The 17,553-nt window shown below is 36.3% G+C and overlaps 1 protein-coding gene across 2 annotated transcripts; it reads left to right on the forward strand.

The window, feature by feature from the left end:
• Positions 1–292: 292 nt before the first annotated feature.
• On the forward strand, positions 293–3,735 carry LOC110788931 (autophagy-related protein 101). Of its 2 annotated transcripts, none has more exons than XM_021993564.2 (7): positions 293–554; positions 650–686; positions 1,587–1,672; positions 1,926–2,021; positions 2,503–2,662; positions 2,748–2,907; positions 3,413–3,735. In XM_021993564.2, exons 1-7 carry the CDS (start codon positions 522–524, stop codon positions 3,486–3,488), a joined length of 648 nt encoding a protein of 215 aa, XP_021849256.1. In that variant the 5' UTR covers positions 293–521; the 3' UTR covers positions 3,489–3,735. The 2 variants fall into 2 exon arrangements, with proteins under 2 accessions (XP_021849256.1, XP_021849254.1); XM_021993562.2 differs by having other exon boundaries at positions 300–554; positions 2,745–2,907.
• The last annotated feature ends 13,818 nt before the right edge of the window (positions 3,736–17,553 follow it).

Consider the following 17,553-nt stretch of genomic DNA (forward strand, 5'->3'; position numbering starts at 1 on the left):
CCCTACAATATTCATTGTATACCTGGAGAGGAAGTCTTGGCTTCAAGTGGCTTGTGTCCATATGGACACAAGTCAGTACCAATACAAAAATTTTAGTACTAATACATTATATTTTAGTACCAATAACATAAAATGACTTGTATTGGTACTTCTAAGCAATTATTTTTTATTGGTATTAAAATATTAGTATTAATACTAAATTTTCTGTATTAGTACTAAATTTTCTGTATTGGTACTGACTTGTATCCATATGGACACAAGCCCATTGGGGTTTAGAAACCCTCATACCTGGAAGTAATTTAAGAATCTGTGCATTACCAAATTACCGATCATCGATCATCACTTTCTCCCCGACCAACAATCAATTGCTTGCTCCCTCTCTCTTTCCCCTGCCACCATTTTGACCGGAACTGGTTCTATAATCGACGAATTGAAGCAGAATAACTATTCAAATTTAAACTTCAAGTGTTCGAATATCTCATATTATCAATTCCAATTCAGATTCCTAACACGAGCTCCGAATGAATTGCGAAGTTTCCCAACTCAAAGAACTGGTTAACCTCTTTAATTTCATACTTCTTCCTCTAATTTATTTCTCAACAACAATCGTTAGGTCTTCAATTGTCGATTTTGTTTTGAATTTTTGCAGGAAGTGGAACACTTCGAGATCAGAGAAGTTTTGAGATGTAAGTTTACCCCTTTTTGAGATGACAATAACCTGTAATTGCGATGAATTAGCTTTTTTACAATTGATTTTATAAATTCTCGATTATTATTATGCTTCATATCCTAAATTATCCATTTTTAGGAATTTGTTGCGTTTTTTTTATTTATCAATTTGGTAGGAGGAAGGTTGTTGCCTGTCAATTTGGTAGCTTCTTTTGCCGAATTGTGGTTTAGGTATAGCTGCATAGTAGACCTTTTTCGCTAGATCATTTTGAGGTCTAGTTGTAGTTGCAGCTTGGTTTCTAGATTGATGTGCTTCTCAATAACCCTAAAGCAAAGCTAAATTCTGGACATGATTGCTTTCATAATATCGAGAATTCCTCGTTGATTCAATTGAGTATATCATTTAGCACTTTACGATACGTAAAAGAAAACTGTTTAAGGGATAATAGGTCATGGTTTCAGTTGGCACCTACTCATCTATGTTATTCTTCAATTTTCCTCAAGTACTCACATCGGATAGTCAACAGTTCAACACTCGGACAGGAGCATGGCATGACACTTTATGTTCATCCAAAATTATGCTAAATTTTCAGAAAATGGCCGAGTCTGAGTAATATAGGTTGTCACACCAATACTACATTGCATCTCGGGTTCAATATGGCGTATTTCTATGACCAGACTCATGTGAATATAACAAGAATCGCTTCATTTAGCAATTGGCATGTGTATATGGTCATTCCGTCTCTTCTTTTTTCCTCCTGAGCTTGCCTTCTTCAACAAATCTTGTAATTGTTCAAGTTAATTGTTTAAATATGGTGGTTGCAATTCCATTTTGAAGATAAGTAATCATGTGCTAATTACTTTTTTTTACAAATACAAGAACTCATGAACTAATTACTTATTCAAATTTATTGCAGGTATACTACATACAATTATGTTCCACAGGGCTCTAGGCCTCGTGCGTCCAAAAGATGTTGATTTAGAACTTTTTGACATTACATATGTAAGTTTTCACTTTAAAGTGTTGTAGAAGGTGGATAGAATTCGGACATGTTTAGCTGTAGATGCCATTTCGTTTGTGGCACTCAAACTTTTATACTATTATCCTGTTATATCAAGTTTGGTTTTTCCTCTGCAAATGCGGTTGTTGCAAAGTCATGCACTGAATTTTTTTACTTAGGAGTTAGGACATATGATTCAACGTGTTATTATAAAGCTCTTTAGTGTTATTTAACCTCATGAAAATGTTGTTGTAGGTCCAGTGTGGAGATGTGGAACTTGAAAAGAAGATAGATGAGAAGATTGACCAGTTCATTTGTTGGGTAGAGAAGCACCCTAACAAGAAAAGTCAGGTGAGGATCATCTCTGTCATCACATTAGTGGAATCTGCAGCTTTTGCTTGATATCTGGTCTGTATGTTTTAGTATATTAGCATTCTCAGCTATGGTTGGTCATTGAAAGGATCTGCTGTTGTATCAGACATAATCTTGTTGCTCTTCTGTATGCATGCATCCGTCCTCACAAGTTAAACCATTTTTGCTCTGGGAAAGTTACTTGCGTTTTTTTAGTCTGTTCATTGTACATTGTCCCATTATCCCATTTTAGCATAATAGCATCCATGTCAGACATTATGCGCAAAATCCAGGTTTTCTGTTTAGAAAGATTGATTTGATGATGGAGTCCTTGATAGAGGAGTGCCGGCAGTGCCCTTTCTGTTTTCTCTCTGGGAGAGCGTTGGAATCATCTGAAATATCTTTGTGTTGATGGGGAGTGTATTTTACGGTTGATGCCATTAAAGTTCTAACTTAATTATTTTGAATGGTTGCTGCACAGATATGTCTGTCTTTTTATGAAGTAAAGAACAACAAGGCGATATGGTTCTCGAACAAAGTTGAACGCTTGTATTGGGAACAATGGTATATAAATCTGAATGTTGCACAACATCACAAACCAACCTCTAGCAAATCTCACCACTCCAAAGTTGTAGACTCAGGTAGTTTGCCAGCATGCTTATATGATTGTGCTTATGCTCCAAGAGATTTTCCCAATATTTAACCTTTTATGTATGATATTAGAAGGTGCATCTGAGGAGAGAAGTGCTCGTAGGGCTGCAATAGAAGTGTCACTTCGAGAGGTTCTGTTTCAGATAATAAAATTTGTAAATGAGAAAAAGGATCACATTCCTCCTATTCCAAGTCGTGAAGGTATCTCATTTCCCTATGAGATTACTATCCCAAGGTGTGGCATCTATACCCTTTCAGGCTACTCATGTTTTGTTGTCTACCTTAATAAGAACCCACCCTCTTTTGATTGAAATTTTGTTTAAATGCTAGCTCTTTCTTTATTACTTTTGATTTAACGTGCCTTCTCTTTTCATTCATGCATTTACTTTGTTTCGTAAAGTACAATATGTTGTATCATGAAGTACAATATGTTGTATCGTGAAGTACAATATGTTATTATTTTTGTATGGATGTGTATTTTGTTGCTTCTGCTGCTTGTGGACGAGTGTGTTGTTGGTTTTCCCAGAGGGGCTTCAATATATTGATACATATACTTGTTTCTGAAACTGTTTTACGAAATCTTACTATGAGAACTACATATACTTTGTATCTGTACACCATTAGTGATGGAATAGCCACGTCTAGCATTTTACACGTAAATGTATGTATTTTGTTCTTTCCTGTTTTCCTGTTAATTATGTGGCCAACATAGTCTATTAATGTAATATTTCTTAATTCAGCTCATCAGATACTACGTTTGGAATGGATATGATCAAAAGGATGCTCCAAACAGGCCATCCAACCATGCTTAGCTGACAGGTTCAAGGATGTTAGTATGAAATAGTACTGTGAGAGGCAAAATTGTGACGAGGATTCAAACCTAAAAACCTAATCTCATTGCGTATGTAAATAATGTCTTATGCATTTTTCCCTCTTTACTCCGTATTCGTCATGAAGTTTTCTCTGCTCGGAAGACGAGTACGACTACATGATAAAGCTTCTACGTAAACATGTCCATGTCTATTGGCTCTGTTGTATATATTGTGTTGACTTTCCCTTTAAATTCCTTCTCGGGCGGCCTCCATTACATTCTTATCAATCAATTGATCAGTGACAAATATAACTCACCATAAAAGCGATCGGATGTAGGTACTCTTGAAACAAAAAATGCCAGCCAAGATCTATGTATATACTCTAACGTTTGACTCGTGTTACACAAAGCTTGCTGCCTAGATGATTCCTTGATTACCAATGCATTTAAGCTCATGGGTAAAGTTGGCCAAGTAAGAACAAAGTTGCTACCATTGCCTAACCAAAGATCCCAGTCCAACTAATTGTCAACTTAAGTTATTTGCGTTATTTACAAATTACAACCCAACACAAAGCTTTGGATAGAGGTGATTTGGATATGGAGTTTGTAAAATTCGACTTGGTCCGACCCATTAGAATAGTTGTACAACTAATATGGAAAATTTAAGACTCACTCTTCACTCCATTATTGTTGCTTTATTTTGCATGTATTAATAGGTTTCATCTACCTTTAAATTCATGTATTAGAACTTTTTAATTTATTGTGTTGTATTGTTGTCTCTAATTGTATATGCCAATTTTCAAGTAAACATTCTAGTTTTATTTTCATTTTTTTTTTCCAAATTATAAGTTACTTTATTGCATAAGAAAACATCATTTCAATATTCCCCTAAAAAAAATAGATGTATACATAAAATGTCGTATAAATAATAAAAATGTAGGTAAAAGTTAGTGAAAAATGATGTGACAGAGTCTAAATTTTGGATTGAATATGATGGATATACTCACTCTTATAAAGCTACTAAAGTGTTTTGGAAAGATTGCTTTGTTTAACCTAGAACAATCTAGACTCCTTAATCCTAGGGAGTTATAACCAAAAACAGCCTACAACCTCCTCTCTTATAGTGTGTTTGAGAATTCGAGTAGAGGAGAAATCTGAAAAATTGAAACTATGGAAATATGTGGAAAAGTAAAGTAATGGAAATTATAATTGCCACTTGTTTGATTTATTAAGGATTTTTCATAATTAACACCTTATAAACTATAAAGTTCACTTTTTCAAATTAACACCTTATAAAATTTTATTTCAAAATTATCACCTTATACTACGTATTTACATAAGCCTTCAAAGCTACTACCACCACTTAACGAAAACTGCTAAGTTTTCCGTTTATGGGGCCATTATTTCATTTTCCATTTTTTTTTTTCCCTCCTTTCTTCCACGACGAATTCCTCTTCTTTATAACATACTTTTTTCATCCTTCTTCTTCATTTTTCACCCAAAATTATAACACCAAAATCATAGCATCAGGACTTTTATCTTCACTCGGAAATAGTTTTCTGAGGTATTTTAACTTCCGGCATCAAGTTTATTAAGAACGTCCCCTCCGATGATTTCGGGTGACTTTGGTGCTTTCCTTGGTGATGTTTTTCAACTGGGATCGTGAAGAGCATGGTAAATTATAATTTGATGAAGAATAAAATCGAGTACAGATACTACATCGAGCGCGTCCCATCCAAATAATAACACGAAAATATCAACTACTACTCTTGAACTACTTCTTAATACTTAGATTAAGCAAACAATCAGTGTGGTATTGGAACACATACACACCAAACAAAGCTTAGATTAAAGTAATCCTTCCAATCATTACACATAAATAAGGTCCTGCTTAATTCACCTTATTTCTCCTGATCCGATCTGATCTGGTCTGATCTGATCTGAACTTATTTTTTCTGATCTAATCTGATCTGATCAGATCAGATCAGATCAGATCAGATCAGATCTGATCTGATTCTTCAGAATTAAGTTTAAACAAAAATCTGCATTCATTAATATTAAACGACTTACGTGTAAAATAAATATTACACAAATTTATAATATTGTTATTATTTATTTGACTTTGCGCATGATTTAACTATTCCTTATATTAGATAGACCTATACATGATCTAGATAGATCTGTTATGATCTAGACATATAAGTTCTGATCTGGATATGATCTGTACATATCGATCCTGATCTGGACATGATTTGTACAGATCAGTTCTGATCTGTATAGATCCGTTCCGATCTGGACATGATCTATACAGTTCAGTTATGACTGGACATGATATGTACAGATCAGTTCTGACTGGACATGATCTGTACAGATCAGTTCTGATCTGAACATGATCTATGCAGATCAGTTCTGATATGGTCATGATCTGCATAGACCAGTTCTAATCTGGTCATAATCTGTACAAATCAATTCTGACATGGACATGATCTTTGCAGATCGATTCTGATCTGAACATAATCTGTACAGAGTCGATATCTAGACCAATTATAATTTGGACATATCGATTCTGATCTGGACATGATCTGTACAAATCAGTTTTGATTTGAACATATTGGTTATGTAAGGATCGGTTCTGATGTAGACAAGATCTTTGCAGATTTTTGAACATGATCTGGACATGATCTGTACAGATCAATTATGATTTGGATATTATCTGATCCTATCAGTTCTGGTCTGGATATATAATGGTTATGATCTATAAAAATCAATTCTGATATGGACATGACCTGATCATATCGTTTCTGATCTAAACATAATGATTTTAATTTGGACATGATGAATTTGAATGTTTTGTTAATGTTTTTTTATGCCTTAAATAATACGGAGTAGATTTTAATTGCACCGACAACAACATTATTTTTTTATTAAAGCAATAATATTAATAAAATATTAAATATAATTACAATGATATAACCATATACCAATAATAATAATAATAATAAATAATAAAATAATATAATAATAATAATAATAAAACAATAATAATAAATTAATAATAATAATAAAAATAATAAAAATAATAATAATAATAATAATAAATAATAATAATAATAATAATAATAATAATAATAATAATAATAATAATAATAATAATCTGGTCTGATCTGATATGATCTGATATGAACTTATTTTTTCTGATCTGGTCTGATCTGATCTGATTAAATCTGAAATAAGTAATAAGGTCCTGAAATAAGGTGAACTAAACAGGGCCTAAGTACTTACCATTGTAGTTATACTAGGAGAAGCGATTTTCTAAATACTGAAAAGTAAAATGATATACAGTTTTTTCATTGATTTTGATGGAAAAACTATAGAAAATATTTGAGTTAATTTTTTTCATATACTTCCCCATATCAAAAGGTCTTGCACGTACAAGATGTACAATAAATTTATTGTACTTCAAAATCATTTTTACCCAGTTTTTTTTATAATTTGCTTATTGTAGATTTTAATATGTTTTTATTAACTTTTTATGTTATTAGAAAAAAAGTGAATAGATAAACATTTTCAAGAGGTAAATGATTAATTTTATACCATATTAGTGATTTTGAAAAACTTTTTTTATTAAAATGAAATTTTTTATCACCAAAAAATAGATAACTATTACCTATACGGAGTATAAGGGTCCATTTTAAGTTTCTTAGGTTAACTTTTACTCCGCTATACAATATTTATTGTACACCACTTATAAATAAGAATTTACGTCCACACATTTACTTTTCTATTGTTTCCACTTTCAATAAACAAATATGGTAAAATTGAGGAACTCATACAAATCTAGCTACAGTTTTACTTGGTTTTCCACATTACATGCATTTAGTTGTCAAACACAATGTTAAAGGATGTTTTCTAGATATCCTAAAAAAATTCTCACCTCCAAAGAAATTTCTATTTTGAATTAGGAGTAAACTCGTACATTGCATGGACGCAAAAACTAGTTAAAAATTAACCATTGGTATTTTTGAAAAAAAAATACATGCATAACATGGGATTAAAGACTTGTTGGACAAATAATCACACGCAACTTTCATCTTAATCAGGTTTCTTGTTCTTCCTCTAATTAGGACTATCGTATTTTGGAGTCACAACAAAAGTCCATGGCCCACGGCCTGAGTCCGTCCCAACACGCGCGTATGTGTTACGTGTCCACCCATACCACTCTCACACTTTTTCAAACAAGAATTACACCCACACTCCAATTGATAAACAAAGAGAAGATGAGGAGTTTTTCCGATGTGAGACTCTCTTATTACACTATTTTTCTCTGTGTTTCCCAAACAGAACTTCCAACAATCCCCCACAGGTTCGAAGATGTGGAAAAGAAAGAAAGAAGATAAAGATATTGATTTTGGGCAAAACAAAACAATTGAATAGGTGTCAATATCTTTCGATTTGAATTAACACTTAGTGACATTTAAGATATGGTCTCTTTCCTACCAAGTGACTTTCGTATTGAACTTGACAGGGAGTTAGAAATCCGTCACTCAAAGCACGCAACTGAATATGTATGATATTCTTGTTAGGTTATGATACATATGACATTACATAGATCATGCGGAAACAACCATTAACCCAGGACAACATATTATTTACACATAATCATATAGCATAATTTAGATGCATACTCTTTGTTGCGTGCCCTCCCTAGCTGCGCCCGAACCGAACAAGAACAAGTCTTTAGGACTCCAAGTGTCGTCCCTCCGTAGATAGTCCACAGCACGTCCGGATCCGCCTTAAGATTGACCAACTAGAATCGCCCTTAAGGTACTAGAAAATTTCGGCACTTTATGAGCAAGATGTGTGTTTTAATTTTCTCTCAAAAAACTCACTTTTGAATACTTTGAAACTTGTTATAAATTGTGAGCCCTAGCCTCATATTTATAGGGGTATGGAAAGGGAATCGAAATCCTATTCAGATACAAATTAATTAAACCTAGAATCCTACAAGAACTCTAATTTAATTAATTTATCAAATAGAATTAGGAATTTAATCATTAACCGAACTCTGCATGTTTTAGGAAACGTGCACGAACACAAACACTTGCACACACACGCACGGCTGCCACGATGGGCCCCATGCGTGCGCGCGAGCAGCAGCCCACACAGCGCCCGCGCGCGCTGCGCGCTGCGCGTGCTGTGCGCGCTGTGCGTGCTGTGCGCGCTGCGCAGCCTGCTGGGCCTGGCCTTGCGCTGGGCCTGGCGTGGCTGTTTGTGCGGCGCGCTTGGCTTGCTGGGCGATGGCCTGGCTTCGTGCTGGGCCTCGTCCGGCAGGCCTCGTCCGATGCTTATTCGTACGATGCGCTTCCGATTAAATTTTCCGATTCCGGAATTCATTTCCGATACGAACAATATTTAATATTTCTGATTCCGGAATTAATTTCCGTTTCGAACAAATATTTAATATTTCCGTTTCCGGAATTATTTTCCGATTCCGGTAATATTTCCGATTCTGACAATATTTCCGTTTCCGGCAATATTTCCGATTCTGGCAATATTTCCATTTCCGATAATATTTTCCGATACGTACCATGTTTCCGTTTCCGGCAACATCTACGACTTGGATAATATTTATATTTCCGATACGATCCATATTTCCGTTTCCGGCAATATCATCGTTTCCGGAGTATTCATTTCTTGCCTGTGACGATCTTAGCTCCCACTGAAACCAAGATCCGTCGGTTCCGAATATTCATAGATGGAGTATTTAATGCCATTAAATACTTGATCCGTTTACGTACTATTTGTGTGACCCTACGGGTTCAGTCAAGAGTAAGCTGTGGATTAATATCATTAATTCCACTTGAACTGAAGCGGCCTCTAGCTAGGCATTCAGCTCACTTGATCTCACTGAATTATTAACTTGTTAATTAATACTGAACCGCATTTATTAGACTTAACATAGAATGCATACTTGGACCAAGGGCATTATTTCCTTCAGTCTCCCACTTGTCCTTAGGGACAAGTGTGCATTTCCTAATTCCTTTGTCGCTCGATGCTTGCTCTTGAACATAAGGTAAGAGTTGTCATCCTTATTACGTCCAGAGGTGTTCCTCGGTTTCAGAGTTCAACTGATCAAATAAACAGATAATCATAGCCTATGATTCATCCGAGCACGGCCATGCATTTCACAGTTTCTAGCTCTCCGAGTGGCCTTGTACAACTTTTAAGCATCTCATCCCGATTTATGGGAGGACAATCCCAATCTTGCGATCTTGAGATTAGACTTCGTTTGATAGGTGATTACCTGAGCGTTGCCTTTATAGCCTCCTTTTACGGTGCGACGGTTGGTCAACGTCAAAGCAACCAGTTCTCAAACAAGTAATCTCAAATCACTCAGGTATTGAGGATTTAGTGTCTAATAATTTAATGAAATTTACTCATGACAGATTTTCATCTCTTACAGTAAAGTTTCATAGGTCTTGTCCGATACTAGTCTTCCCAAAGTAAGTATCTATGCAAATGATTATGACATTGCCATGTCCACATAGTTCAAGAAACAGAACTACTAGTCATCTTGCATTCTAATCGTCTAACGTTTTCTATGCGTCCAATTTTATAGAAAACTCCGATTAGGGACCATTTTCAACCTTTGACATTCAAGTTCACTTGATAGACATTTCTTAGTCACAGGACTGGTCCTGACAGTCTATCTTGAATATATCGTCAAATTGAAGGGACTCATCATTTAATAAACCACAAATTAAATGGAAAAATGAATTCTTTTCATTTATTGTGAATGATTAACCAATAATGTTTTACAAAGATTTAAACTCTAAAACTTTAAAACATTAAACAGAGACATCAAAGCCATTCTCCAATATGCTTGATTCCCATAGCTGCAGTGTGCGAGTTGTGCTTCGCCTGCGGCAGAGGTTTAGTTAATGGATCTGATATGTTGTCATCAGTTCCAATTTTTCTTATCTCGACTTCTTTTCTTTCAACGAACTCTCGTAGAAGGTGAAATCTACGAAGTACATGCTTGACTCTCTGGTGGTGTCTAGGCTCTTTTGCCTGTGCAATAGCTCCGTTATTATCACAATACAGGGCTATTGGTCCTTTAATGGAGGGGACTACACCAAGTTCTCCTATGAACTTCCTTAGCCATATAGCTTCCTTTGCTGCTTCATGTGCAGCAATGTACTCCGCTTCAGTTGTAGAATCCGCAATGGTGCTTTGCTTAGCACTTTTCCAGCTTACTGCTCCTCCGTTGAGGCAGAAGACAAACCCAGACTGTGATCTAAAATCATCTTTGTCGGTTTGGAAACTTGCATCCGTATAGCCTTTAACAATTAATTCATCATCTCCACCATAGACCAGGAAGTCATCTTTGTGCCTTTTCAGGTACTTCAGAATATTCTTGGCAGCAGTCCAATGCGCCTCTCCTGGGTCTGACTGGTATCTGCTCGTAGCACTGAGTGCGTACGCAACATCCGGGCGTGTACATATCATAGCATACATTATTGAACCAATCAATGATGCATATGGAATCCCATTCATTCGTCTACGCTCATCAAGTGTTTTTGGGCACTGAGTCTTGCTTAGAGTCATTCCATGAGACATGGGTAGGTAGCCTCGCTTGGAGTCCGCCATCTTGAACCTATCAAGCACCTTATTGATATAAGTGCTTTGACTAAGTCCAATCATCCTTTTAGATCTATCTCTATAAATCTTGATGCCCAATATGTACTGTGCTTCTCCTAGATCCTTCATCGAAAAACATTTCCCAAGCCAAATCTTGACAGAGTTCAACATAGGAATGTCATTTCCGATAAGCAATATGTCGTCGACATATAATACTAGGAAAGCAATTTTGCTCCCACTGACCTTCTTGTATACACAAGATTCGTCCGCGTTCTTGATGAAACCAAAGTCACTGACTGCTTCATCAAAACGTATATTCCAGCTCCTGGATGCCTGCTTCAATCCGTAGATTGACTTCTTTAGCTTGCATACCTTTTTAGCATTCTTTGGATCCTCAAAACCTTCAGGCTGTGTCATAAACACAGTTTCTGTTAAAACGCCGTTTAAGAAAGCAGTTTTGACATCCATCTGCCATATTTCGTAATCGTAATATGCAGCGATTGCTAACATTATTCGAATAGACTTTAGCATTGCAACTGGTGAAAAGGTTTCATCGTAATCCACACCGTGGACTTTCCTGTAACCTTTTGCGACCAATCTAGCTTTGAAAACTTCAAGTTTCCCATCCTTGTCCTTTTTCAGTTTGAAAACCCATTTGCTTCCAATGGCTTGGTAGCCATCTGGCAAATCGACCAAATCCCATACTTGGTTTTCAGACATGGAGTCTAATTCAGATTGCATGGCTTCTTGCCACTGCTTGGAGCTAGGGCTCGTCATAGCTTGCTTGTAAGTCGCAGGTTCATCACTTTCAAGTAATAGAACGTCATAGCTCTCGTTCGTCAAAATACCTAAGTACCTTTCCGGTTGAGATCTATATCTTTGCGATCTACGCGGGGTAACATTTCTAGATTGACCATGATTCTCACCAGATTCTTCTAAAGATCTCTGAGTTTCATCCTGAATGTCATCTTGAGCATTCTCTAGAGTTTGTTGTTCGACTCGAATTTCTTCGAGGTCTACTTTTCTCCCACTTGTCATTTTGGAAATGTGATCCTTCTCCAAAAAGACACCATCTCGAGCAACAAACACTTTGTTCTCAGATGTATTGTAGAAGTAATACCCCTTTGTTTCCTTTGGATAGCCCACAAGGATACATTTGTCAGATTTTGGATGAAGTTTGTCTGAAATTAATCGTTTGACGTATACTTCACATCCCCAAATCTTAAGAAAAGACACATTTGGAGGCTTTCCAAACCATAATTCGTATGGAGTCTTTTCGACAGCTTTAGACGGAGCTCTATTTATAGTGAGTGCAGCTGTATTTAGTGCATGTCCCCAAAATTCTAATGGAAGTTCGGCCTGACCCATCATTGACCTGACCATGTCTAGCAAGGTTCTGTTCCTCCGTTCCGACACACCGTTCCATTGTGGTGTTCCAGGAGGAGTCAATTCTGATAGAATTCCACATTCTTTCAGATGGTCATCAAATTCATAGCTCAGATATTCACCGCCTCTATCAGACCGCAGTGCCTTAATCTTCTTGCCTAATTGATTCTCTACTTCACTCTGAAATTCCTTGAATTTGTCAAAGGATTCAGACTTATGCTTCATTAGGTAGACATAACCATACCTACTGAAGTCATCAGTGAAAGTGATAAAGTAGCTGAAACCACCTCTAGCATTTGTACTCATTGGTCCACATACATCTGTATGGATTAAACCCAATAGTTCATTTGCTCTTTCTCCAACTTTAGAGAAAGGTTGCTTTGTCATTTTGCCAAGTAAACATGATTCGCATTTACCATAATCCTCTAAGTCAAATGGTTCTAGAATTCCTTCCTTTTGAAGACTTTCTAAGCGTTTCAAGTTTATATGGCCTAATCGACAATGCCACAGATAGGTGAGATCTGAATCATCCTTTTTGGCCTTTTTGGTATTTATGTTATATACTTGTTTGTCGTGATCTAATAAATAAAGTCCATTGACTAATCTAGCAGATCCATAAAACATCTCTTTAAAATAAAACGAACAACTATTGTCTTTTATTAAAAAGGAAAATCCCTTAGCATCTAAGCAAGAAACTGAAATGATGTTTTTAGTAAGACTTGGAACATGGAAACATTCTTCCAGTTCCAAAACTAGCCCGGAGGGCAACGACAAATAGTAAGTTCCTACGGCTAATGCAGCAATCCGTGCTCCATTTCCCACTCGTAGGTCGACTTCACCCTTGCTTAACTTTCTACTTCTTCTTAGTCCCTGTGGATTGGAACATAAGTGTGAGCCACAACCTGTATCTAATACCCAAGAAGTTGAATTAGCAAGTATACAGTCTATAACGAAAATACCTGAAGATGGAACGACTGTTCCGTTCTTCTGATCTTCCTTTAGCTTCAAGCAATCTCTCTTCCAATGCCCCTTCTTCTTGCAGTAGAAGCATTCGGATTCAGAAGTGGGTTGACTGACCTTCCTCTTTGCAGATTTGGCGCCAGTTTGCTTAGTTGGGCTGGCCTTGTTGCCACCTTTCTTAGCATTCCTCTTCTTTCCAGATTTCTTGAACTTGCCCCCACGCACCATAAGCACATCCTGCTTATCACTTTTGAGCGTCTTTTCAGCGGTCTTCAGCATACCGTGAAGCTCAGTGAGCGTTTTGTCCAGACTATTCATACTGTAGTTCAGTTTGAACTGATCATACCCGCTATGAAGAGAATGGAGGATGGTGTCTATAGCCATTTCCTGAGAAAATTGCTGATCCAGCCGACTCATATTCTCAATGAGTCCAATCATTTTGAGAAAATGTGGACTTACGGGCTCGCCTTTCTTAAGCTTGGTCTCAAGAATTTGCCTATGAGTCTCGAATCTTTCGACTCGAGCCAGATCTTGGAACATGTTCTTCAACTCACTGATGATTGTGAAAGCATCTGAGTTGATGAACGTTTTCTGCAGATCCGCACTCATGGTGGCGAGCATTAGACATTTCACATCCTTGTTGGCATCAATCCAACGATTGAGGGCTGCCTGAGTGACCCCGTCGCCTGCAGCTTCGGGCATCGCCTCATCTAGGACATACTCCTTTTCTTCCTGCATAAGAACTATTTGCAAGTTCCTTTGCCAGTCAAGGAAGTTTTTCCCGTTCAACTTCTCCTTTTCGAGAATTGATCGAATGTTGAATGAATTGTTGTTTGCCATATTAAAAACTACAATTGAAAAGAATAAACAAATAAATAACCATTCACAGTTTCTCTTAATAAACTTAAATTCTAGCATACATGCATAATTCAATGTTTATTAAGCATTTTATTCAAATTATGTGTTCCGGCAGGTGTGAATAAAATGATTCCAAGATCCTAAAATCATTGAAGAACTAAGCACAGTTTGTCGACTTAATCCTAGAACATCTTAGGTAAGCAAAAGCCTTTTGCTAATAGTCTAGAAACTATTCTTGGTTGATAGGTACGTCTAAGAACTTATTAGGTAAACCTATCGAATTTGCCACGACATAAAAGGACTCCTTACTTATATCGTTGAGTTTCACCAAAACTAACATGTACTCACAATTATTTGTGTACCTTGCCCCTTTAGGACCAATAAGTAACACCTCGCTGAGCGAAAACTATTACTAGATTGATGTAAAGGATATCCAAGCAAGTGTATATTTTGGCATGGCACCTTTTAACTCAATTTTTAAGTTTGGAACTTAAGGCTCTTACTATGTTGGTTAGATTTTAAGTGAACTAAAATCCTTAATCATGCAACATAATCAAGCTTTTGATCTCATGCATTTTAAGACATATTTAAAAGCAATAAATAACTTAAAACATGCATAAGATATTTGTGATCTAGTATGGCCCGACTTCATCTTGAAGCTTTGACTTCAAAGTCCGTCTTGAAAATCTCCGTGGGAGGCACCATTTTCTTCAAATAGGATAAGCTATAACTAATTACAACTATTTGATGGTTCGCAGACCATATTTGAATTGAAAAACAACTTTGGTACTTTAGACCAATTACATTCAAATTAATGGTACGCAGACCATATTTTCTATCCTATTTGGGCCATACTAGTCACTTCATAACCTGCAAAACAGTACATATACAATATATACCATTCACCCATTCATTATCATGAATGGCCCACATAGCTGGTTAGTAAAACACATTATGCATCACGTAAACATTTGCAGCAATTAATCAAGGGCACCAATAATCTACCAATTATTCAGTCCTTATTAATTCTAATCAAGTTGTTTTAACCTTAAGGATTTGTAGACCTAATCAAGAGTTTATGACTAAAAAACGCTCCCACTTAAACCAATAAATTTATATACTTTACTAATTTTAAACATAAAAATGTATTTCTAGTCCAACCGGAAACATACAAATTTAATTAAAATTTAAAGCTCATATCAATTTATAATTGAATCCAGAAGTTTAATTTAATTCAGTCGTATTTAAATTAATTCATGATTTTAATTTTAGTAAAATAATTAGAATAAATAAAATTTATTATAATTACAATATTCAAAATTAAAATCCAAGAAAATAATTTAAATTATTAATTTTAAAATTAATTAAAATTACGTGAACTGAAATTTTCAAATTAAACATTCAAAACGATCTTTAATCGTAACGCAAACACCCTACGCGTTGCACGCCCATGGGCCGCACGCACACAGCCATTGCTGGCCATGTGCGCGCAGCCCATGCGCTCGTCGCATAGCTGCTGCATCCCCATCGCAAGCCTCCGCACGCATTGGTGCTCGCTGCGCGCGCCAGCGCTTGCTGGGCGCGCGACATCGCTCGCTGGGCGGGCGACATCGCTCGCTGTGCGCGCGAGCAATGCTGGGCGCAGCGCTCGTGGCACGCGAGCTTGCGCTCGCTGCGCGCGAGGCTGCGCGCTCTTGTGCGAGGCAGCGCGCGTTGTGGCGCAGCTCGCTTGCTGCCCACACGCGACTGCCTTGGCTCGCCCTTCGCCCATGCCCATTCGTCCATTGCTCGTGGCACACGACACAAGGCAGGGTTGCTGCCTTGTGCTCGTGCACTACGCCCTTGCTCATTGCATTCGTGCCGCACGGGCGACGAGCTCCCTTGCTCGTCGTCGCATGCCCGCATTATACAACACCCCTTAAGGGTAACACGAAGCGTCCATTGCTTCGTGCGTGCAAGTTTTATGAACGAATCGCATAAAAATTTAAAATTTATATTTAAAATTAATGACAAATTAATAAATAATATTAATTTCATAATTTTAGGGCGAAAAATCGAAAATTTATTATCCAATTGATTTCCGATTGTTATGGATTCAAGTCTAGGTCATAAAAATTTAAAATTTATCATAAATTTACAATTTTTATGGTGGTTTTTAATCATAGGTTTCTAATTAAATTACAATTAATTATGAAAATCAAATTAATTCTAAATTATTCTAATTTTCAACAAATTAATCATAATTACAAATTAGATTGCATAATTAACAAGACTAGGCATTCAAACTTGTTAAACATATGCAGTAGGTCAATCAAAAATTCAAGATTTATCAACAAGAATCGCAAATATTTAATTTAACATCTTAAATTTACGAAATTTTGCATTCGAAAAACTAAAACCTTCGAAAAGTCATAGTTAGGCTTCGAATTTGAGAATTCTGGGTTCGGCAGAAAAAAAAATTTTTTGTCAAAATTTTAGAATGCCTTTTACATGCGGAATTGACACAAAAATCACTCAATTCGGATGAGTAACGAAGAAACTGCCGAAAAACTGCGTACGTATAATTAAATAAACGCAATTTGCAATTAATTAACAATTACGAAAATTAATCACCCCTTTTAATTCTTGCAAATTTGTAATATTTAACCATGTTCATGCAATTTAGATTATGAAAATAATAAGGGGCTCGTGATACCACTTTTAGGTTATGATACATATGACATTACATAGATCATGCGGAAACAACCATTAACCCAGGACAACATATTATTTACACATAATCATATAGCATAATTTAGATGCATACTCTTTGTTGCGTGCCCTCCCTAGCTGCGCCCGAACCGAACAAGAACAAGTCTTTAGGACTCCAAGTGTCGTCCCTCCGTAGATAGTCCACAGCACGTCCGGATCCGCCTTAAGATTGACCAACTAGAATCGCCCTTAAGGTACTAGAAAATTTCGGCACTTTATGAGCAAGATGTGTGTTTTAATTTTCTCTCAAAAAACTCACTTTTGAATACTTTGAAACTTGTTATAAATTGTGAGCCCTAGCCTCATATTTATAGGGGTATGGAAAGGGAATCGAAATCCTATTCAGATACAAATTAATTAAACCTAGAATCCTACAAGAACTCTAATTTAATTAATTTATCAAATAGAATTAGGAATTTAATCATTAACCGAACTCTGCATGTTTTAGGAAACGTGCACGAACACAAACACTTG

The sequence above is a fragment of the Spinacia oleracea genome, chromosome 3, assembly GCF_020520425.1.
Source record: "Spinacia oleracea cultivar Varoflay chromosome 3, BTI_SOV_V1, whole genome shotgun sequence".
NCBI classification, from domain to species: domain Eukaryota; kingdom Viridiplantae; phylum Streptophyta; class Magnoliopsida; order Caryophyllales; family Amaranthaceae; genus Spinacia; species Spinacia oleracea.